The 24,788-nt window shown below is 37.4% G+C and overlaps 1 protein-coding gene across 4 annotated transcripts in view; it reads right to left on the reverse strand.

Annotated features, from left to right (window-relative positions):
* cdc42bpb (CDC42 binding protein kinase beta (DMPK-like)) overlaps positions 1 to 24,584 on the reverse strand; it is a 73,965-nt gene extending 49,381 nt beyond the window's left edge. For 2 of the 4 annotated variants that reach the window (XM_058755063.1, XM_058755062.1), the window contains exons 1-2: positions 23,769 to 24,584; positions 1,695 to 1,786 (exon numbers count right to left, since the gene is read on the reverse strand). In XM_058755063.1, the coding sequence (XP_058611046.1) occupies positions 1,695 to 1,786; positions 23,769 to 23,943 (267 nt within the window). In that variant the 5' untranslated portion in view covers positions 23,944 to 24,584. The remainder of the gene's footprint in view (positions 1 to 1,694; positions 1,787 to 23,768) is intronic. The other 2 variants (XM_058755064.1, XM_058755065.1) reach the window with 2 other exon arrangements.
* Between the last annotated feature and the right edge of the window lie 204 nt (positions 24,585 to 24,788).

Raw genomic sequence — 24,788 nt, forward strand, 5'->3', positions numbered from 1 at the left:
TAATCAGACTACAACTAGCCTAAGCGCTGTGTGATTGATGCAATACACATTTCATTCTTCAAATATCTGATCACACATTATATATAATTGGACAGTCAGATGGAGACTGAAGTACGCAATAGAGCAAATGTCCACTTCTTTAGCAGCCTTGGTTCCAGAAGTATGTTTCCCATTAATTTCCAATAGCGATTTTTAGAAGTCATTAAGAGTTCTAAGTCAAGAACCAAATCATCCAGCTATAGGGTTGCAAAGGGGTGGAAAATTTCCGGAAACTTTCCAAAAATCCCTGGAAAGTTTCCTAAATTTCTGGAATATTTCAGAAATTTACTGGAAATTTTCCACCTTTTTGCAACCCTATCCAGCTATGAGGTAAATAACAACATTACAAACTTTGATTGGAAGCAAAAAAGTATTTGAAAAGACAAAGGTAAAAGACTGTACTTAAAGGGAAAGTTCACCCAAAAATGAAAATCTTACTCGCGTCGTTCCAAACCCGTAAGACCTTCGTTCATCTTCGGAGTTCTCTGAATGTAAACAACGCTCATTACATTGATTACGTTCTGGGGTACTCTTCAAAATGGCGGGAGACGGTAACTCGGGGAGAAGAATTGCTGAATAAATTACGTTATTATTGTTTTCTTTGCCCACAAAAAGCATTATCGTAGCTTCGTAAAATTACGGTTGAACCCCTGATGTCACATGGATTATTTTACCGATGTCCTTGCTACGTTTCTGTGCGTTGATTGTGATAATATCCCAGCTGTCTATGGAGGGTCTGAGAGCTCTCAGATTCCATCAAAAATATCTTAATTTGTGTTCTGAAGATGAACGAAGGTCTTACGGGTTTGGAACGACACGAGGGTGAGTAACTAATCACTGAATTTTCAATTTTGGGTGAAAAACAAAAATATTTAGCTACTAGGTTGTTAATTGACATATCATCAACTAACAACCTAGTAGCTCACAGTAGGTCTTTTTAACAGTTTATACCTTTTTTTTTTTTATTAATTCACCTGTGGAGAGAATGAATAGAATTTTTACTTCCAGAGCCCGACTGTTGCACTCTGTACTTCAATTATAACCATGCATGATGTAAACATACTTTTTGATTGAAGTGAAGCTTAAAAGCACTATATAAGGGCCTAAATAACATGTTTTTAATAACACGGGACAGGTTTTTCCACTGAGAGCAATCTAAATCCATTGTGGTGAAAAGGAGGAAGAAGAAAAAGCAAAAAAGGAAAATGTAGCAGTGATAGAAGACAGAGTGGTAAAGAAAAAGAAAAGTGCACTGTGCGTGAAGTGAATAGTCCAAGTGTTTTACTGCAGGAACGAGTAGCACATTCCCGTGTAAAACAAACGAGCCGTCTAAAATGCCTAGATTTGTGCCGGCCCAAGAATAGCAGTCCAACGCCAGGCCGAGAGCCCTAGGGAATTGGCAGGGGAGAGAAGGAAACTCGGATGGGAGGAAGGGGTTGGTTTGTGGCTGCTGATAAGATGCTTGAGGGGGACATGAATACTTTTGCTGATAGTTTAGGGTTTTCATTGGACACACAAAATGGGACATGAAAACAAAGCTTCGAAATACCGAAAACAAACCACACATTATGGCAAAGGCTGCAATGATTCAGAGGTGATTTCCCTGCACTTTTAAACATGCCAAAAAGGCAGCCAGTGTTTGCCGGGTTCCTTACTTCTCCGAAAGCTCCCCTGCCGATCACTTTGAGCATCTCGAAGTCGTCTCTGTGAAGGCGCATCTCCTTCACGGTGGTTGTGAATGGCTTCACTGTGAAGAGAGAAGGAGAGAGAATTAGTTATGAAATGGTTTGAAAAAAAAAAAAAGCTTTGAAATGGCCAATGGAGTAAGAGGCTGGCACAGCCATGCTAAGTAATCCTTGGCATTGATGCACCAATATTAAAATGTTGGCAGATACAAATAAGCCGATAATGATGATATATAATTAAAATTTAGAATTATGGCCAAATCAAATCAAATGTCAAACGATTATTCACATCTAAAATAAAAGTTTTCATTTACGTAATATATGAGTGTGTACTGTGTATATTTGTAACGTATATATAACTACACACGCATATATATTTTTTCAAGAAAAATGTTATGTTTATATATTATATATATTCATATTCGATTAATCGCGATTATGGATAAAGTTAGAATTTGATACCATTTTGTGGTAAAAACACTAAAACTAAGATTTATTGTTTCAAATGCTACAAGTGAATTTAGTACAAGATAATGTATAGTATGAAAATGGATATTCATTTTTCATTTTATAAACATTTAAGTATTAGCCTATTAAATTTGTGTTTTCAAAAGATTAACTTATGAATGGATTAAATTATATTTAATAAAATAATTAAACAATAAATAAACTAATTAAATTATATAAAGGTCTTTAATTTTTAATGTCTGTATTCATGTATGTGTTGCTTAATTTATGTAAATATGTTTATGTAAATTAAAGTATAAAAAAGAAATAAATAAAATAAAGGCCAGAAAACTGCTATGGTACTAACATGATCATCTCAAATGTAGCAATATATGAGTTCATATAAACGTGCTACTGAAATTATGGATTTTGATCTAAATGTCACCACAATCTGTATACAAGCGGAGCTCCAGTGACTCCATCAAATGCAGCAGTAAAGAGATTAAAGAAACAATGTAACCTAAACAGTGTGCGTTAAATTTCATGTTGTCAAACTGTCGTCCCTTCTGCTTTACGAGGCACCGCTGGGGGCCTGGAAAGCACCCAAGACACGGCTAAGCCAGCCTGAACGCCTTGCCATATGAGGACATACGCGGAGTCTCATGTAGTTACAAAAGACATTTATCACTCATAAGGGCTCTAAACTCTAAACACACGGCAGGTCTGCGCCTCAGCCGTTCAGACGGAACCGCATGCTTGGAGCTGCATGGAAAAAACATCATCTGCTTTTAATGAGAAGATCCCTCAGAGTGGCCCAGCATCTATCAACAGCTTTATAGCCCAGCATGCACGAGGCCAGCGAACTGGTATGTCACTCCCAAGACACCAGCAACAAAAAGAAAAAAGTCTGATATTATTGTTCATTTAGGAAGCTACTAATATTAACAGCACCACTGACAACAGAAGTTCATAATGTTGAGTCATAAACGGGTGGTGGTGTACCACTGTGTATCTTAACCCACTGACCACGCAAAGCGGTTCTATGGGCCATTCAAGGAACATGTGATGAGAATTAGGATGCATGAGGCACTGTTGATTATTAATCTTAGAGGAGTTTGACGCAACTCCATTTCAATTTTTAACCACTGCCAACCATTAGATCCTCAAAATGCACCCACAAATCTGAACAACCATTTATATTGTGTTACAGGAAAATAAAATTAAAATAATAAAATAAGTTGAAATAAAACCAGTTCTGTTAATAATAATAATAATAATAATAATAATAAATTACATACATACATAAAAAACAAAAAACAAAAAAAACAATAGACTTTACATACACAATTTTAAAATCACTCTTTGGGGACAAAAACGGCCTTTCATTTTCAAAATTGTATGCTTTGTTTTTCATACATGTAATCTGATAATCCTCTCAGCCCCCTAAATATAATGAGGCATTTCTCAAAGTCTCCAGGTCCATGTATTCTCAATTACAATAAACTCTCATCGCTCGCATACTAAATGATTATGGCAACATCAGAACACCAGCTGCAGGACTGAAAATATGAAAACAAGCTGCTAGAAAAGTTCCTGCGGCCAACAGAAACAAAGAGGCAAAAGTGAAACTACGAAGTCTGGAGTCAGTAAGACTTTATTTTTTAATTAATACTTCTATTGAGCAAGGACACGTTAGATTGATCTACAGTGACAGTAGAGACATTTATAATGTTACACAAGATTTTCTATTTCGGTCCCACTTTATATTAGGTGGCCTTAACTACTATGTACTTACTACACAGCCTACATGTTTTTACATTGTACTTATATATTTTTGAAAACCTATATGTAATTACATCTGTAATTAATTTCTGTAATTACACTCATACATACAGTATGAACACAATAAGTACATTGTACTTATTTTTTGATGTAAGTAAATAGTTAAGGCCACCTAATATAATGTGTGACCTTTATTTCAAATAAATGCTGTTATTTTGAACTTTCTATTCAGCAAAAATATTTTACATTGATAAGAAATATTTATTGAGCAGCAAATCACCATATTAGAATGATTGCTGAAGGATTGTGTGACACTGAAGACTGAAGTAATGGCTGCTGGAAATTCAGCTTTGACAGAATTCTATCTATTTTTTTTAATATATTAAAATTATAAAATATATTAGATTGTAGAGAGAGAAATATATAAATGACTATTTTGGCCCATCCCTAAGAGTTTGTGTGTCTATGCCTGACACGCTGCATCACTTCCTGCATCCAGAAGAGTTTTGCGGTTAGCATGCACGCTCCATTAGACATGACACTGGAGCCCTGTGCACGACGATTAGACTGTGATGGATGAAGCAGCGAACCATCTTCCTCACGCAAAGGACACTGTAACACCACTCACTGTAACTGCTGCTCTCATTAATACCTTCACACACATCATTTAACGATGTCTTCATGAAGGACACGCCTGACCTGATATATAAAAGCTCCAGCTTTATGAGTTTAAAATAGACTGCATTATCCCATGTGTGTCAGAGCGGAGCATCTCCAATCAATATGACACAATTAAATATTTAACAATGATGATGGGTCACAGCAAAACTAAAGCCAGAAGAAAATGCACTGCCCTATTTTGTCAAGTTTTTTAAATTTTGTTGGCAACACTTCACAACAAGGGTTAATTTGTTATACATTAGCTAACATGACAACAAAAAATACTTCTAAAGCATTTAACTGATTTAAACATTTACTAATACATTACAATCAAAAGTTGTATCTGGTGACATTATTTTGCTGTTATTGTTACTAATGACAATAAATGGACAGTAAACGTACAAGCCTACGTTAGTACGTTAATAATTATTACTCAGTACTTATGTAATTACACGTGATGACGTTTTTTGTGGGCGGAGACTATCTGGTGGCAGAAAACGACAGTTTTAACATAGCAGTCATTTAAAAAAAAATTTAAAAAAAAAAAAAGGTAATTTTGAGTGTGTATTTCAAAATTCAAACATTTTTCCTCGCAATTCTGATAAGAAAAATCAACTCGTCATTCTCTCGTTTCCCCTCAGAATGAGTTTATATTCCACACTTCTGGCTTTTTTTCCTCAGAATTGACAAACTTGCAATTGATGAGTTAAATCAAGTTATAATGTCTGAACTATGAGATATAAACTTGCATTTGCGAGAAAAAAAGTCAGAAAGTTAAATGTTATAGGTTTAAATAGTATTTAAATAGTATAATTCTCGTTTATAATCATTACTAATATGCAGGGGTGCACATAACTGGTTTGCAGGTCCGCATGCGCGACCAAAATTAAAAATGCGCTGTGTAAATAAGTTCTGACAGCGCATTTGCGTATCGACATGGTTGACAGCTGTTAATGCACAATTACCATTTCAGATCGACAAATTGTACGGTATAATATTTCTATTCAAACTGAAAGCACAATCTAGGCTACCAATGCCGTTTTCAAAGCAAAACTGTGACATTTCATTCACTGACGCTCTTCCATCAGCAGCGCTAAACCCGGAATAATACTTACTTGCCGGCAACCCGCCAAAATAAAAGCTCGCTGATTTTACGTTTGAAAATTATGAAAATGAAAATAATGATAATAATAAAAAAATAATAAACATTAGCATTTTATTTTTGTTTACTATAAAATAATTGCATTTGTATGTAACACTCCCTTTTTATTTTAAAATAAAATAGTATTATCACACTTGATTATTTAGTTCATTATTTTTAGTTAGTTATTTTATATATATTAAAAAAAACAGAATAAAGTGCAACCATAGTATCACTATTATTAATAAATTTTTTTTAGAGTTATATTTTATGGGTCACACTACATGCCATAGTCCGTGTGAGGACCAAACCAAATCTCCAGGTTCTCATATGAGAGCCAGGCTGAAAAACTTATGTGCACCCCTAATTATAATCATTACTAATATGGCTTCTTATCAAGATCTTCAGTCTGTATGCCGAGTTCTGTAAATGTGTGAACTTCATATTAGCCTGTTTGCAGCGCACTTGCCGTCCAGTAATCACAATAAGCTTTGTGCTTTGTTACTTTTTAATAAACAAAGTATCAGCTTTAACATTCTGCCAAATTCATAACAAAATTAATAAAATAAATACTGTTTTGGCACTCTTTAATGTGGCAGGTGCAATCGCTTTAGTGCCTCAGTTCAAGCGGCAAGTGAACCCATTATATCTTTCTCTATTATAGTATGAAATGTATGTGAATTAATATCAAAAGGTAGGCTATTTTATAAGAGAGCCTACACTTATTGAAATGTCTCATGTAATCGCTCATTCTGTGTCAAACTGGAAATCTTGTAAAGCTTGTAAACAATGCCACGTAACAATACCTAACCACTGGCCATCCATAAGCTCATCAGTCAGCTAGAAAAACAATTATAAAGAGGAGCATTTTGCTATATTTATTCGCTCTTGCATATTAATATTTTTAATTAACCTGTTGTCTACATGATAAAAAAAATGCAAAAACCGACTGGATGTGTGAGAGATTTGACAACATTTCAATAGGATGCATTGAGTAGGAGCCCAAACTAACACTGTAAAAAGCGATCAGTTGACTTTTCTTTAAAAAAATTGAGGAAACGCAGGGCTCGCAAAATCGCGGGGCTACCAAAATGTATCACTGCCCTGCCCAGCGGGCTAACTTAAATACTGTGGGTCCTTAAAAACCTCTCAATTTACTTATTTAAAACTTTTTATGGCCGTAAATTTTATACATGTTAAATGGTATAAGAAAAGTCTTAATTATAATTTCAAGAGGTCTTACAGTTGGGGATGGAAAGACAAGAACCGCGATACAGCTGGATTAAACTTCAAAAGGCAATGATGTCATTGAATAAATATGAGTTTGGTGTAGGGAATATTAACAAGTCCCGCCCATTTGGAGCTGGTTCCAACCTCCGTTTATACCCATCTCGGAGAAGCCGCTATATTTGCTCCTAAAGCGCCAACTTAATGCATAATTCAAGAAATACATTAAGTGAACTTGACAATTCTGAGTTACACTGACAAATAACAGTTTGAAAATGTGTTGTTCACTTTTTATTTTAAGTTGGACCAACTTAAATTTCTTAAATTGCAATTACTTAAAAGTTCCTATGGTCCATGATATTGGTACAGATTCTGTGTAATAAACAATTCTTTGTGACTGTATATTTCAAGTTGGAAAAGACGTTTAGTTCCCACTTTAAGTGAACCTTAGTTCCCAGGTCATCTACAAGATGGATTAAAATGCTGATAAAGTCAAGAAAAGAGTAGACAAACATGACTGTATGATTGAAATGTCAAAATGTAAAAAAATAAATAAATAAATAAAACGTGTTTATTCTGTGGCACCTAAAAAAATAATTTGGCGCCTAAGTTTTTTCTTATAGGAGTCAATGGCTCCTTACTCGATTTTTTTGTTTGGAGCCCTGATGTGTCAATATTATGCAGACCTATTGTTAATCAAATTTATGCTTTAAAACTAGGTAACCATAGCAGGTTTCATCCATCGTCTTGTCCATTTAAACATCAAATTAAGTTTCAAATGCCGTCTTTGATGGCAGTTTTCTATAAAATTGATTTGCATTCCAATTCTGACATCCAAAAGGCACAAATAAATTTTTTCTCTTATTTCACGGATTTTACCCATTCCCCTCCACTTGTTACCAGAATAAGGCATTAATATGTGCTTTGAGTACTAATAAACAGCCAATATGCAGGTAATATTAGTGTAAATAAGCAACTAGTTAATAGTGAGAATTGGTCCCTAAACTACAGTGTTACCGTATTTAATGAACCTGAGCTAACATGAACTTTTTGATAAACACTAACAAACGCTTTGCTTATTAGTTAATGCATTAAATAACTAAAGTACAAAATTGTGGCGAAACACTAAATAAAATAATTACAAAGAAATGGCAATAACACATTGAATTAAAATGTGAAATTTTGAAATAGAAAAACTGAAATAGTATTTTCTTGCAAACTCGTACTCCAATAATCTGCTTTATTTACAACTTCAAATTTTTTAATGCAGGTCCAATTTATAAAGGTGGTTTTATTATCATTAAAGCATCACACTTTTCCCCTCACATAAATAACAGGAATAGTTTCCACAAAAAGATGCTTACAGCAAGGACATTAACCTTCATTTACAGTAGGGTTGATTTATTGCATCAATCAGAGGAATCAGACCACTCAATTTTGGCGTACCGTAGAGCCACTCGCCTCCAAACAAACAGCGATTTGAATGACTGTTGCTCTGGATGGAAATTTTCCCAACAGAACGCCTCTGTAAGCCTACTACAACCAGAGCATTCGGAACAGATGACCAACAGGACAATATTAGTTTTACATTCACAACTAACTGAGTCATTCATCGAAGTGATTTTTTGCAACTGATGAGATGAGAAGACTATTGTTCAGAGTGAGCCATGGGGAGCGGGATGCTTTCCTCTAGCTCGGGATAACACAGCCCACACTGTTCTGCCATACCCACCAGGCCACAACACAGAGATAGAGAGGCCACACTATGATCAGGGGACGAGAAAATGTTTATTACCAAGCCATCGGTTAGTGTAGTCATGAAAAATGCCATTATGTACCAAATGTGTGTATCAGCGAGAGAGAGAGAGAGATAGAGAGAGAAAACGGAAGAATAAAGAATGCGTTGCCTGAAATAAATTGAGTTCTTGGATGCAATGAAAGAGATATTTGTACATCTGTATGAAAACAAATTGCCATCTGTGGGTAATCTGGAGAGGTTTTTATTTCCTCTTCCTTTGATTAGATATGCTTTTTAATTCTCTTTGAAATAAATATTTCTAATAACCTAAAATTCAATAATGCTAGTATTTAACAAAGTAGACTAAACCTAGTAGGTATAAAAAAGTAGGCCAATATTATAGTTTTAAAATAGTTTGAAGCCAAAGTAATATTACACAAAGTGTAATAAATGAAAACAACCATTTTGGGTCAGTAAGATCTTTAGCAGCACAACTGTTTTCAATATTGATAATAATAAATGTTTCTTGAGCACCAAATCAGCATATTAGAATGATTTCTGAAGTAAGACTGAATAATGAAAACTCAGCTTTGCCATCACATTAAAAAAAAAAATAAATAAATAATAATAATAATTGAAAACATTAAAATAGGAGGAGTTTTTTTAAACTCTTATAATATTTCACAAATTTTTATGTTTTTAATTTAGTTTTATTTTTGATCTAAGAAATTTAGCATTGGTGAGCATGAGCATGCAAGACTCCTTTCAAAAACAATTACAAAATCTTACAGATCAAAACTTTTGAACAGCAAAAGTGTTCAGAGATATAAAATAGCAACAGCTTTGTGAAGTTAAGATGCTTTCAGTATATATTTGAGTTTCATTTACCTGGTTTTGAACATCCACACACTCTTCACTGAAGCAGGCACTTGAAAATGACAGACTCTGAGACCCTGATCAGCTCTGGAGCTCAAAGTGCTGCTCTAGACACTGATTCTCCCTAGTAACACATCTTTTATTTATTAATTAGCCTGGTGAGCATCTTAACAAGTGTGCCATAGATTAGCATACATAAAACAAGGTTAACCTGTTTTAACTAATATATGTTGGTGTGAATTATAATAAAATAATCCAGCATCAGGTATTTCTAAGCAGGTGGATAACATTTAAAAGCAGTGCACCAGTCTGTGAGCATACATAATACATTCCACGGAATCCTAAGCCTATACGCCACTGCACAGCTGGGCATCCCAGTGGCTGCTGAAGATGAATCTTTATCCGGTGAGTAACAAGCATATTCACTCCGAGACCGCAGACAGGAGCCAGGAGCAGAAAATGGAGGCTGCTATCATCATGAGGCACAAGTCCCCAAGAACACAACCCTTCTGAGCTACATCCATAGCTACAGATGATCACTGCTAACTCATCTTTCATTCAAAGAAAAACTAGGTCGAATACTTACAATGCAAGAGCAAGTCTGTGCCGCAGCTTTGAACAAGCATTTAAGGAATGATCACCGGGGGACACATTAAAAATCCAAACTAGATTTTAATGGAACACAATTACAGTCTGGAAGCCAGAAAAACCACTGGCACAACAGTGATTTTTCAAGTGGGTTCATGACTTTAACCCTAATCAATTGGACTGAATGAGAAGTTGACAGTAATCCTCTGCTCAAGCCACTTGGCCAAGGACAGGGCTGAACTTCAAAGACCTTTCCTGGATCATGCACTGGCATGACAGCAACTGTAGTACCAGTGTAAACTTTCACTGGACAAGCCTGAAAGTTTCCACTGACACATTATGACCCCTTTGAACTATGATTAAGCTGGATCATTTCAATTAAAATTAAAAATAGATATGAAAAAAAAAATAGGTAATCAAGAAACCATCAGTTAAAAAGACACTGAAAAATTAGGGAAATTAGTGGGACACTAGGAATGCACCAATATTATAGATAAGACAATTATTTTCATATTATAGCTGATTAATGGCTGATATTTAAATGCTGTAGTTTTCAACATACAGTGAGGAAAATAAGTATTTGAACACCCTGCTATTTTGCAAGTTCTCCCACTTAGAAATCATGGAGGGGTCTGAAATTGTCATCATAGGTGCATGTCCACTGTGAGAGACATAATCTAAAAAAAAAAAAATCCAGAAATCACAATGTATGATTTTTTTTAACTATTTATTTGTATGATACAGCTGCAAATAAGTATTTGAACACCTGTCTATCAGCTAGAATTCTGACCCTCAAAGACCTGTTAGTCTGCCTTTAAAATGTCCACCTCCACTCCATTTATTATCCTAAATTAGATGCACCTGTTTGAGGTCATTAGCTGCATAAAGACACCTGTCCACCCCATACAATCAGTAAGAATCCAACTACTAACATGGCCAAGACCAAAGAGCTGTCCAAAGACACTAGAGACAAAATTGTACACCTCCACAAGGCTGGAAAGGGCTACGGGGAAATTGCCAAACAGCTTGGTGAAAAAAGGTCCACTGTTGGAGCAATCATTAGAAAATGGAAGAAGCTAAACATGACTGTCAATCTCCCTCGGACTGGGGCTCCATGCAAGATCTCACCTCGTGGGGTCTCAATAGGTGCGTTTACATGTACACTTTTTTTGTCATTCCGATTAAAATCATTCCGATTGAAAGATTCGATGAACTGTTTACATGAGACGTTATCTAATCCGATATGGTGTTTACATGTGCCTGTGCTTTCGATTTTAGGATATGCTAATAGCCTACAGTGACAACAAAAAAGTCACCAGAAGAAAAAAACGCCCATATTTACGTTAATATTTTTAATATCAGTTTGCACTTGCTTAGAATAAACGGTTAATATTTGAATCCCTTGCGTTCATTCGAGCGCTCAGTCATATGGCCAGAACGCGATCATAGAAATCATATGCCCCTCTGTAATGCAGCTGAGATTAATTGTACTCTGATACTACAAAGTTGTCCTGTTAAATGGAACAAATACACGATTTCTTACCAAGAGTCGCTGAACAATGAATCAAAGGAGCATTGCTTTATCACAATCGTGTTTTCGTACAACATTCATGGCGTGAGCACGTATAAATTCAAGCAGATCGGAAATTATGAATCTGTCATCTATACAAATGGCAAAGGCAAATTTTGGTCAAGTTGTTTATTTGAGCTACTTTCACTATCATCATTGTGTTGTTTCTAACCTGAAAAGCAGAAAATTGCGCTTCATTTCAGATCTGTTTTTCACTCCGGACATGAGAGCAGATAGTCTGTCTCACAGCAAACGTTCACCTTTCTAATGTGTTTTTAACTGTATAATTGAAATTTTAACTTTATACCTCCACTATTACCCAGTCTCTACTGCAGTGTCGGTGTCCCCAAATCACAGAATGTACCGTTGCCGACTTCACGTTCACGTTCTGACGACCCGACCTCTGGACGTGATGACGTAGACGCAAAGTAATCGGTTTAAAGTGTTTACATGGCAGGATTTTAATTTTGTTCGGTTTATAGAAAGGTTTATCCCACCCCTCTCAAACCGATTACAATTTCATTCGATTTGGGCATTTTTATTCCGATTGAGGTGTTTATATGGAGCATTTTCATTCGGTGAGAAATCAGCCCAGAACTACACGGGAGGAGCTGGTCAATGACCTGAAAAGAGCTGGGACCACCGTTTCCAAGGTTACTGTTGGTAATACACTAAGACGTCATGGTTTGAAATCATGCATGGCACGGAAGGTTCCCTGCTTAAACCAGCACATGTCCAGGCCCGACTTAAGTTTGCCAATGACCATTTGGATGATCCAGAGGAGTCATGGGAGAAAGTCATGTGGTCAGATGAGACCAAAATAGAACTTTTTGGTCACAATTCCACTAAACGTGTTTGGAGGAAGAAGAATGATGAGTACCATCCCAAGAACACCATCCCTACTGTGAAGCATGGGGTGGTAGCATCATGCTTTGGGGTGTTTTTCTGCACATGGGACAGGGCGACTGCACTGTATTAAGGAGAGGATGACCGGGGCCATGTATTGCGAGATTTTGGGGAACAACCTCCTTCCCTCAGTTAGAGCATTGAAGATGGGTCGAGGCTGGGTCTTCCAACATGACAATGACCCGAAGCACACAGCCAGGATAACAAAGGAGTGGCTCTGTAAGAAGCATATCAAGGTTCTGGCGTGGCCTAGCCAGTCTCCAGACCTAAACCCAATAGAGAATCTTTGGAGGGAGCTCAAACTCCGTGTTTCTCAGCGACAGGCCAGAAACCTGACTGATCTAGAGAAGATCTGTGTGGAGGAGTGGGCCAAAATCCCTCCTGCAGTGTGTGCAAACCTGGTGAAAAACTACAGGAAACGTTTGACCTCTGTAATTGCAAACAAAGGCTACTGTACCAAATATTAACATTGATTTTCTCAGGTGTTCAAATACTTATTTGCAGCTGTATCACAAATAAATAGTTTAAAAAAAAAATCATACATTGTGATTTCTGGATTTTTTTTTTTAGATTATGTCTCTCACAGTGGACATGCACCTACGATGACAATTTCAGACCCCTCCATGATTTCTAAGTGGGAGAACTTGCAAAATAGCAGGGTGTTCAAATACTTATTTTCCTCACTGTAAAGTACTTAAGTACTAAAAGCTTAAATAAAGAGTGAATATTGTGACAAGTGAGTCGCTATTAGATATATGAATAAGAAATAGCTTTATCACTGTAAAAATCCGTATGCACTACAATGGAAACACTTTTACCGAATAAATTCCTTAATGCGCATCAAAAAAGATGAGCCTTTGCAATGGGACAGTATAAAACTGGACCAACCTCAGGGCGCAGCATCTGAAATGCTAGTTGTCATTCTAAATGGCTTGAGCCTTCCAAGTGCTTCGTTATAATTAACACCCAGAACTGCGTTCACAAACAGCAGGCTCCAAAAATAAGATAGCATGACCACATTTCGTCTGCGCGCTCTGAAGCTCATAATTTATTGTATACAAAAATTATTATATAAAAGTACCTTCTCCTACTGCAGCAAATTACATTTTTCTTCTTGATATTTAGTGAAAGATAATCAGAAAGTGACAATTTTGTTCTCTTCCGACTCGCTGGATGGAAACTGTACTTTATTCGCAAATGTTTTATGCAATATTCCAATTTTGTGCATAAGTTTAACTCGTAACTTTGGATGGAAACATAGCTAATGTTGAAAACAGCTGTGCTGCTTAACATTTGTGGGAATTGTGATACATTTTTATAAGAATTCTATGAAATCTTACATGTTTACTGGAAGTAGCTTGATGATACGTCGAATAAAAAAAAAAAGAGCTTGATCAAAAACACCTCTTAACTCTTCACTAAAAGCACAAAGACTGAAGACATTACAAACCACATGAAGACCAACATATGATCTCGGACAATTCTTGGAGGACTCACTGTGGCGTTGTCAATATCATGAAGAGTGCCCTATTGATGGGCTCAATCAGTGAGCAAGCCTGACCGCCACTAAATGGCCTATTAAACATTGATGAGGAAGTCATCCTGAGACAGCCGCGGAGGGACTGAGGGCTGCTGGACAGTTTGGCTGGTTGCAGGAGGTAAAAGCATCAGGGCCTCGCCCCGGGTTAATCCATTATCCTGCACCAGCTGCCACACATTCCCAGCCCCCACCAAAACAGCCATTTACTGGCAGCTTCCTGCTGAGAGACTCACCGCCGCACAGACCGGTGCTGGACGCGTGGCTGGTTCATCACACCGGCTCACCTAGTTTAGAGGTGGGCTGGGGTGATGTTTCTCATTTAGATATGGAGACAAGTTAGATGGCAGAGAGGTTAACATGGGTTTACGACCAACATCTCCTTCAAGACTCCCTTCAGGGGAATCATATATTTCCTCATACACCATTTCAGAAAAAAACACTTAACATTAGGCTTGTCTTTCAGGTTCAGATTTTTTCTGAAAATTACACAAAAAGCCTTTCACTAAGACTGCCTGTCTATTATCCCACATTGTCCTGTAGTTTGAGATAAAACAAGGGTGGAAAGGCTTATAAAACGTTTTTAATCATTTAATATCAAAAATCAAAAGACATAAGTGATGAGAAATTGCTGTAAAACAGCTCTTTTCATCAAAACATCTTAAAACAAAGGGTCAAATATATGTAATCATTTCCTAAATTAAACCCAAACAGGCAGGAAAATACATATTTTTATTTATATATATACACACACATATACATACACATTTTAAACAGCTATACATTTCTAACTATGAGTATTTATGATTTTTATGGTTCATACCCAGATTTGTGTTTTTTACCCATCATATGCTTCCTCCAGTAAAGCAGAGTGAAATCTTACTCTTGTGGTAACAGGTTGATACTTTTTTTTATGCTTATAATAATAATAATCTTTTAAAAATCCACACTTGATATTATACATTTAGCATCTTCTGTCTTCAGCTGAGCTCAGATTTCTGCAGAACAAACCAAAAAACAACTTCCCCTTATCATGACCCTGTCCACAACTTCTCCTTTTGTGGGTTAAAATAAGCTAATATGACACGGAGTAAGCTCAATATAACAACGATTACCATCATCCTTCCTCAGAGGAGCTGCCAGATGCGTGTACAGTACATAGAGTCATAAACCTAAAATAGTAACTTTAACCAGATGTATTGATGTCACTGTAAGCTGTATTGAATATACATTAAAGACAAAGATTTATGTAGTGCAGATGTGAGAATCAGCAATAAAAAAGCCTTTTGATACTAAAATTCACACTGCATAGGAAAAAAAAAACAATTCAACTAATGTTGCAATAACTAATCAAATCATAAAGAAAATTGTACAGTGCATTTTATCATCAACTAATGCAAGAACATTTTACATTGTGTTCTTTATATTTTAATATATATTTTTATCTAATATATTGTTATATGTTTTTAAAAAGTGTAACATTATGTAGACTTTAGTATGCACAAATAAGATAAAATCATTTAAAATTGTACCTTTTTGGATGGCAAAATATGAAGGTTTACAAATGCATAGTGAATTCTATAAAATAATTGTAGTTTTCTTCAACAGTCACAATGAGGTGATTATGTAATGATTACAACAGGCCTAGTACTACTTTTAATACAAAGGTACAGATTTATCACTCACACCTAACAGAGTCAGGATAACACAATACAGCTCTTGATTTAATCAGTGTGAACTGAGGGCAAATAACTACCCACAAACATTATCATCCAACAGCAGAAAACCAGAATAGCTGCTGATACTAAGATCATTTGATACAAAGTTATTTATTTTAGCACTACTGAAAGTTAAAACAACACTGACATCAAGATTACAACATTTATTGTCGTAACTGATCTAGCAAAAGCTGCTGAAATCCTTATATGGACATTGAACCAGAATTCAGCTGGCGTTACACAATAATAAAGATGTAGAAGGGGAATAAAAAAAAAAAAAAAGTGTGGCCTCCCACCACAATTGGACTGATGGTAACAGTCACCACCATTGGCATGAATGGGTCAGTGACTTTCCAAACAGACAATGCAGCGTGTCTCAGGGACGGAGCCACTGTGTCATTCTTTACTTGCGTCTTCAGCTGTTGGGGCAGACATTTACGCAAGTCACATCCATCAAACAAGACTAGGTGTGTCGCTTGAAAGTCTTGCATAGACAAAATGCTGCATGCATGCAAACTTCCAATGGACAAATCAATCAAATATGTTCTTCAGTCTTAGCAAACCTCAACCGTAAAACTGATCCCACAGTCTTCGCCAAAAGCTGATACAGAGAGGTGAAACCTGAGCATGAGGGAACGACGACTGTATTGAATCATTTTGAGGTCAAGTTTTCAATGGAGCGGCTCTTATTCTTCTGAAATGCAAAGCATGCTTAGAAATAAGCTGACAGGAACAGTGCATCTGCAACATGTCAGAAAGAGCAGGAATAAAAGACAAACATTCATCTGGAGTTAAAATGTCCTCAGGGGGTTGGCACTTCAACTAATGAGGTTCCTGTCCATGCCGTATTATTGCGAAATTCGGAGAGGGAGTGCGAGAACACGCTTTGGGGTTACGACAAAAACAGCAGATCGTCTCTCTGGGCGAGTCAAAAAAGCTTGAAGGAGACGACAAGGAGAAAACATTTATTGGAGTTGTTCGGGCATGACTGTTCTAAATCTGGAAAAGAGAAGACCGTGCCCTGCATTCACCTTCACCCTCAATTAGATCGTAAAAAAAGAAAAAGTTTCCAGTACAGGTTGTGCTATAAGCGCAATTGTAAGGTACGTCGCAACGTAAAGTAGAGGCCTCATGCCTATAGGCCAGGCTTTACAGGCTAATCTGTGTCATGCTTGCGCCCGTCGGCCTGAAAGCAGAGGAGGGGGAGGGGAGATCGCCCACACATGCCTTGTGTAGGGGGAGGATATTAGCAGGAATGACTGGAATTCTCTTCAGTCCAGCCACCGCTTTGGGTCAGGTGACTTCAAGACCTAATGGACAGCGAATATGTGGCGACGTACAACCCTTGAAAATGTTCATCCTGCAATCTGTGTGGTGGATTACGATGCGTTCAAATCCCTGGCGTCGCGGTCTGCACATCTGTAGAGATCGGGAGTGAACGGCGTTTGTTTTGAAAGGCATTCCTGACACATGCCCTGTCCTGACTCTGCACCTAAAGCACGCCGAGTGCATGTCAGAGTGGTATGCAACGATTCAGGGTGGCCTGTGCTGTGAAAAGAGAGATGCCTCACACAGTATAGACCATTTGGCCAGTTCACAGGCGGCAAAAAGACTCGTTTTGGACAGAGGACATACCAGACATTTCCAATGTAATGGGAGTTGCAGCTTGCTCATTTCCTCCTGTTAAGAGTGAAGCATAACCCAGGGCTGGACGAATTGGTCTGTTTGGCCCAATTAATGAGGTTGTGTCTTCTCAGAATTCGAGGGGGTGAAACTGACTGAGATGTCTCACAGACAGAGTATGAAAGTGGACCATTAAAGTGTTACCTTTTGCTTTGCCGTTTCAGTGTGTTTTGCCTTTTTAAACGAAAACCAGACAGGTGATTTCAAATATACATTACTGTTCAAAAGTTTGGGGTCAGTGAGATTTCTTTGGAAGAATTAATACTTCTATTTAGCAAGGACAAATTAATTTGACAAAAAGTGACAGTAAAGCCATTTATGATGCTACAAAACATTTCCATTTCATATAAATGCTGAACTTCCTAATCATCAAAGAATCCTGAAAATAATGTGCAGCCCAGTTTCCACAAATACATTAAGCAGCACCATCAATGGAATAAATGGCATTTTACAATATGTTCAAATAATAAACATTTATTTTTAAATTGTAATACTAGTTCACAGAATTTCAGTTAACTATTTTAATAAAAAATTTTTTTTTTTTTTAAAGTATAAAATCTTACCAAAACCAAACTTCTCAATAGCATTGTTTGAAAGACACATGAAATTAATTAACTGTATTAAAAAAAAAAACACCTGTGAGCATGAACAATAAAATGAATCATTTCAAACTAAGAATAGTTTACTAGTCTGCCTAATTAGCATATAATTGCTGATCTTGCTGTGAAGAGTAGCAGTTTAATGCACAACATTATGAGGGTCTAAATTAGGCAACACTATAGAAAGTACCAAAAAAAGATCAACAAACTTTACAGTTCAGCTCCACTCAAGGATATTCCCATTAATGAGGATGATAATGCTATTCAACATATCATAAAAGCAAAGAAAAATGCTTGTGCAAGGCCTTTAAAACTGTGTGCGTGTCAGGACGGCAACCAGGAATGTCTTGAAAATGAGGCAGAGAGAAAATCTCAGCAGGTGCAAGACTTAAAGAGTTGCAAAGCTGCAAAGAGCGCCTGTAAACAGAGCACAGGGCCAAAACCCAAGCTTACACGACTCGATCCGAGCTTACATGGCAGGGCCCACAGCTTTCCACCTTCTCTCTGGCTAGGAGTTTCAAACAGTCTCTCCATTCGCTGCAGTTTCTTATTAGGTTATTTGCTGCTTGTTGTGAAAGTAGGCTAGTCAAAAACCTGCGGGAATAAGAGGCAGCAGCTGCTGTAAATAAGGACAAGTGCACGTCTGCTGTACACAGCAACAAACAAGATGATTCCTTCATCAAGAGGGCACGATTTGCCCTGGTGCAATGTTGAAGACACTTTGAAGACCCCTCTTTTTGAAACGCAGGCTCATGAGGGAGTATTGTCTGTTAAAGCCCCTGTTGGGACATAGTATGCTTGACTTCAAGAGTCTATGATGTTTGAGGCGAGAGGAACGGTGCTGATCCCACAAGCAGATGCCAGCTGGGAAGCCAGGTACTGTTTACAAGCCCCACTCCCTATTTTAAAGGGGTGAAATACAATAGAGAGGCATAACCTGCTTCGCAGCTTCATTAGGACAGTAGGGTGAACACGCCGGCGCAGGGCTGTTTGTGTACAAACACTGGGAGTAGGCCGAGGTTCTGGGCGTTTCCTGTTGCTCAACTGCTAAAGCATGACTGGCACTGCCAAGGCCACACAAGTTCAATTCCCAGAGAGCACAAAGATACATTTTTTCAGTAATTATGTCTAAATGAATGAAAAATAAAATATAAAATTAAATCCAATCTTTTAAATTCCACAAGTGAATTTGAGCATCACAACATTATGATGTACTGTATGGAAATCAAGATTAATTGTGAGATTTGCTAAATGTTATAGATTGTGTTATAATACCATTTATTGGCAGCAATGGTAATTCTAATATAGAAATATGAGAAATAACTTCAGAATTAAATATGCAATATAAGTCAATTAAGATATTAAAAACAACAATATACGTGTATTAAAATATATCTATCCAATATATTTTAGGAAAACTTAAAATTAATATACACTTTTCATTCTGTACATTATAATGTCATGACGCTTTAATTCACTGCATTTAAACAAATGGTTTAAGTTTTTATTTTTAGATATTTTTTATACTTTAGATAAAAGCATCTGCCAAATGCATAAACACAAAACATTCTTTAGGTGTTTTTTTAGGTGATAAAATTAAACTTCAAAATTTTGCTATTCCAAATTTGGCCCAAATAAACACAATGTTTTATGTGCCTCAAGCATATATGCCATTCATTTGTAACAAAGCAGGCAAATACAATACACAATATCAAATTGCATGCTATTGCTAGCAACACTGTGGGAGTTGGAGCAGTGCAAGTCTGTGCATCTAGCAACTGCAACAACATTGACAATTCACGCCAAAACCTGTCAAGGAGGGCAAATACTAGCCAATGTGTTTATTCTGTTTAATCCTCTCCTTTAATTAGTCTTCAGTCTGCTGTCAAGGAGGAAGTCAGGTATAAACACCTGCATACCGCTCTTTCTCTGTCACCACTGACCTTGGCAAGCCAGCTCATAGCGCTACGTTGCGTTTGAGAGCTCACATGCACAGGAATCGAGCAATGGAGAAAGACATTGCAAAGATTAATAAGTGCTCTGCTCATACTTCAGCAAGAGAGCACTATTATAAACTCAGTTATTAGGAGCATGCGATAAATTCAAGAACTAGCCAAGCTTGACTTCCTGTCAGGCTCTTACACATAACAAAATGGATTCATGTGCACTAATTCAGCTTCATTAGCATTTCTTGTGCAACACTGAGGAGGGATTTCTCCAGTCAGAGCTCGTCCTCTCTTGGAAAAGTGCCCCTGTGAGACAAGACGGACTGTGAACTAACAGATCCGGTCAATAGCAGAATGTGAGGCGCGGTCAATATGTCTGTCAGCGATAATGAGGTGCAGATCCCGTAGGGATATCAGACACAAAAATGTTTGTGAACGGCTAAAGTTTTAAGCATGTTACTTATTCTGGAAAAAGAAGTGTCAAAAGTGTGTTTTACGCCTCTGTAACCTTTGGAATACTTTTCAGTACATGTAATACCCTTCTTAATTTAAAGGTCATGTATTAACAGCATCGACTGTTAAAATGACGATCAATCAGCTCACTTAAGTTGTGACTAGTAGTCCACCGATATGAGTTTTTCAGTGGCAGATACCAGTAACTATAAAGGAGTGTGGCCAATGTTGTTGATTAATACAACTCAGTCCTTATTTGTGAAATAGCACTGTAATAACATCAACTGACCAATAAATGGTTTAAATATCCATTGAAACTGAACATTTACAGATCAATTGGACTTTTTTAACGCTGTGACATACCAAGCGAATGGTCAGCCATTGTCGAATGTCAGGATGTCGTTGAGTCTGTCAGTTCAGTTTTTTTTTACGATTTATTTTTGGTGTTTCATTGGCAGCTTTTTGGCCAATTGAAGCATTTGGTGTTGGGCATTCAGTGAGACAGATCACTCTGACTGGTTGTTCAGCTTGAGCATTCCCAATAAATATATACTTTCATAACAACATGGCTGTCTGTGCCATGACTTCAAGCTGGCATAAAGCGCAAACTGTCATCTTTTCTTTCAAACTGTAACTATAACAACTTCTTGGATGAGAAAAAATAAGTAGTGCAGAATTTTATTTAATCCAGCGGGAACTGATTGTATGGTTGTGGTTTGCTAATTGTGTGCATGAGAAAAAAAATAGTGATGTCCATGGATGAATCATTTATAATAAACACTGCAATATTATGATTTAATGGTGTCTTTATAACGGCCAGTATTCTCAAAATGGCCAAATATTGTCGTATCACTAATAACACCGAAAGAGAGGTTCTGTATGCAAGCTACAAATTACAAATTCTGTAAGCAGCCATAAAATTATGCATTCAAGCACATATAAGGTCAGGACACTCTTAAACAAGCACTCTGAAGTCAGAATGTTTCAGTCAATAAGAAAGTGTTGAAGGAGCTGATGCAATTACTCTGATTGTGGTGGAAGTCAAAAAATGTGATGTAAATGCTATCAAATTGGACAGATGCTGAAACGAAGCTTCTCTCTATCAGCGGATGAAAGAATTCAGTCAACAGACTACAGCTGAAGCTTCTCTTATCTTCCTATATTTCCACCAAAGCTGTTTATCGTTCACTCTCAGCAAACAACATCACAGAGATTTAACACCCGTTTGGAGTTGACATGTTAGCAGCAGAAATACAAAGCCGATAAAAGTTACAAGACAGAAAAACCATGTGCGAACAGCAGATATGGTGCATTTACCGAAAAGGTATACTATCAATTTTACAGCAATTCTGCATTTAAAAGTGGCTATGCTAAGATCTTCACTTGAGCAGCTGTTTATTAAATGGAAAGCACGTATTGAGAGCTACCACTCTGCCAATACTGCACTTTAAAATGACGTTAGTGCACTGCTTGTGTTTAACCGGCGCCAGCATAACATCCGCCATGTAAATCATTAACCTCCACAATCAAGGGCACCATAAGAAAGCAAGCCGTCTACCAGTGTTATAGTAAGATAAGAACAGAGGAGTTTATGACTCCTGGAAATTGGGTCATACTATGGCTCACTCACAGTGATGAGATGTGAGGTGGCACCTGCTAGTGACGAGTTGCATGAGGACAGTGGCTGTCTTTAGAGGAGCAGGCACACTGGGGTGTAATCTCATTACTGACGTCAACCCAACACCCAGAACAGAGAATCCACTCACTGTGAAGGCCAACCTTAATCAACAGGACCAGGAAGAGCCCAAAAAGGGGCATCCCACCTACTGCAGTTCTGTTTACATTTTAAACTGAACTCTACTAGAAAGCAACAGACTCTTAAAGATCACAATGACTGAAAGACAATCCTGTCAGACTGATTAATGAGTATCACCCTCATGCAAATGGTAATGGGAATAGCAACAGCTATTGTAGCATAAATGCAAGAACATCAACAGTAATCAACGTCCCCAGACCTTACAAAGGGAAACATTTACACTGCTCTTGAAAACAGTCCAACTTGTTTGACATCTATCAGCAATATCTGATTATCCCTATAAAGCCTACTGTGTCATACTTGAGGAATTTCTAAGGTCTCTATATTATCAACATGACCAAAACTTGTTGTACACAATCTACTACATGCTTTTTTTTTTCCATCAAGTAAAAGGCCTTTTAGTATAATTGTAAGAGCATCCACCTTCAGGTTGTGCTTCACATCTTTCTGCTGTGAATCCTTTAAGATGTTTTATAAAGTAAACATGAGAATAGCCTATATTGACACAAATACATTTTAAGATGAACATTTACTGGACTGAAGCAATTTATGTTCACTAGGATTATCCGTACGTCATGTTTTGTTTGTTTTTTCCACCCAGAAAAGTCATGGTAAAATTTATGTATCAAATGTGATACACCAGGCATTTGAGGAACATCATTGTATTGCATTGCGTTATATGTTCTGCCTCAAGATTATGCCTCAGACTTTTGATAATGAAACTGAGCATTTACATATCATGAAGATATAGATAGAGTAATAACTGATATGTATGCATTTTATGTCAGCAGTCACTACAAGCCATCTACATTACAAGCTATCAGAATTTCATCTTACTTTTTGGCTACAAAAAAAATGATATCTGCAGAAATCTGCATATTTATGCTCAGTTTGGTCCTAAAATTGAATAAAACTTATGCGCCTTTTTCCACTTCAAGGATGACCTCTGTGCTCTCTCATTAAGCTATATCATACTATGTGGGCCATGAAAGTATTAAATACGTACCAAATATGATACAACACACATATCATTTTCTGACTATCTATCTATCTATAAAGTTAGAGCTGAATAGCAGCAACTTCAATAGCAGTATCTACTTTGCACCATTTTGCCTATACTATCCATAAACAAGTATTAAATAAATATTAAAGCTGGAACAACTACATGTCAAGAAGTATTGTCCAAACAACAAGGCCAGGAATCCCAAGAGCAAATGTCACAGCAGCAATTTTGACAATAGCCTGAAGTCAGCTGGGTGATTAAGGCAAATGTAATAACAGATAAACAGGTCTTAAAGGGACACGCACTGATTTCTATTCCCCAAAGCAGTCAGTACACTCAAATACATCAACTTACCCCATTCCAAAAAGTCCGTCACGTGTTTTTCCCGTTTTAAGGGCGAGTTGCTGCACTCGTTGTATAAACATATGAGAATATCCAGCAGTGTCTCCACACTCAATGACTTGTCGTTTTTCTGATGGCCATCCAGCAGCAACTGCTCCAACTTCTTCAGGCGCACCTTCGCAGACATTTTCTACCAATTTAGCGGCCTGGCTACCACTCCCAGAGCCAGAAAGAATAAAACAACTCTAGTCGAAATTAATATAACGGGGATTAGCGTTATAAATATATACAAATAGTATTTATCTGGCTGATATGTTCGGAGCTCTGAAGTCCCAGACTCCAACTGCTAGCCAGCCATCCAGCTAGCCAGCTAGCAAAATGTGCCCAACATTGTGCTCAGATAAACGAAGACCTAATGCGCCTAACCCCGTTGTTGTCCGCTGGTTTCCAGCGTCTCCACCCCCTCCTCACTCCCGAGGCCCTGTCGGCTCCATTTGCCTTAATCCGGACAAATCTGTACTTTCCACTTTGAGGGATGTGTCGGGCTTTTTCTCCCGTCGAATCTCAGGATAACTGGACGCTCATTCCTCTCAATTGGAAATCTTCAATAATAAACTCCCTAATGAAGAACTACACACGCCTTTAACCTACATAAATACACCCTCCGAAAAGCGGGACTTGGTGCTTTTTCTAAGTAGGCGAATCCTTGCGTGTAAGCCTGCGCTGCCGGTGTGCTTCTCGGTGAAGCCGAATATGGCTGCATTCGCGTTCAGCTCGTCTCGCGCTCCCGAGTGAAGAATCCAGACCGGGATAGCGGAGCCCCGCCCACTCGCACCGGAAGCGCTGGGGATATATGACGCCATTGTTTGATTGACACCGGGAGGCAGCTAGCACTGACCTCATCAGGAGCCTCTCACTCGCCAGACTGAAAAGCTCAGCTAAGTAACAAAAATGAGAGATTACAAACTTTAGCAATAATAATAGCAATTTTGTCATTTTTTTCAATGCAATACTTGTTTTCAGATGATAATA

This window comes from Onychostoma macrolepis, chromosome 20 (genome assembly GCF_012432095.1).
Source record: "Onychostoma macrolepis isolate SWU-2019 chromosome 20, ASM1243209v1, whole genome shotgun sequence".
NCBI classification, from domain to species: domain Eukaryota; kingdom Metazoa; phylum Chordata; class Actinopteri; order Cypriniformes; family Cyprinidae; genus Onychostoma; species Onychostoma macrolepis.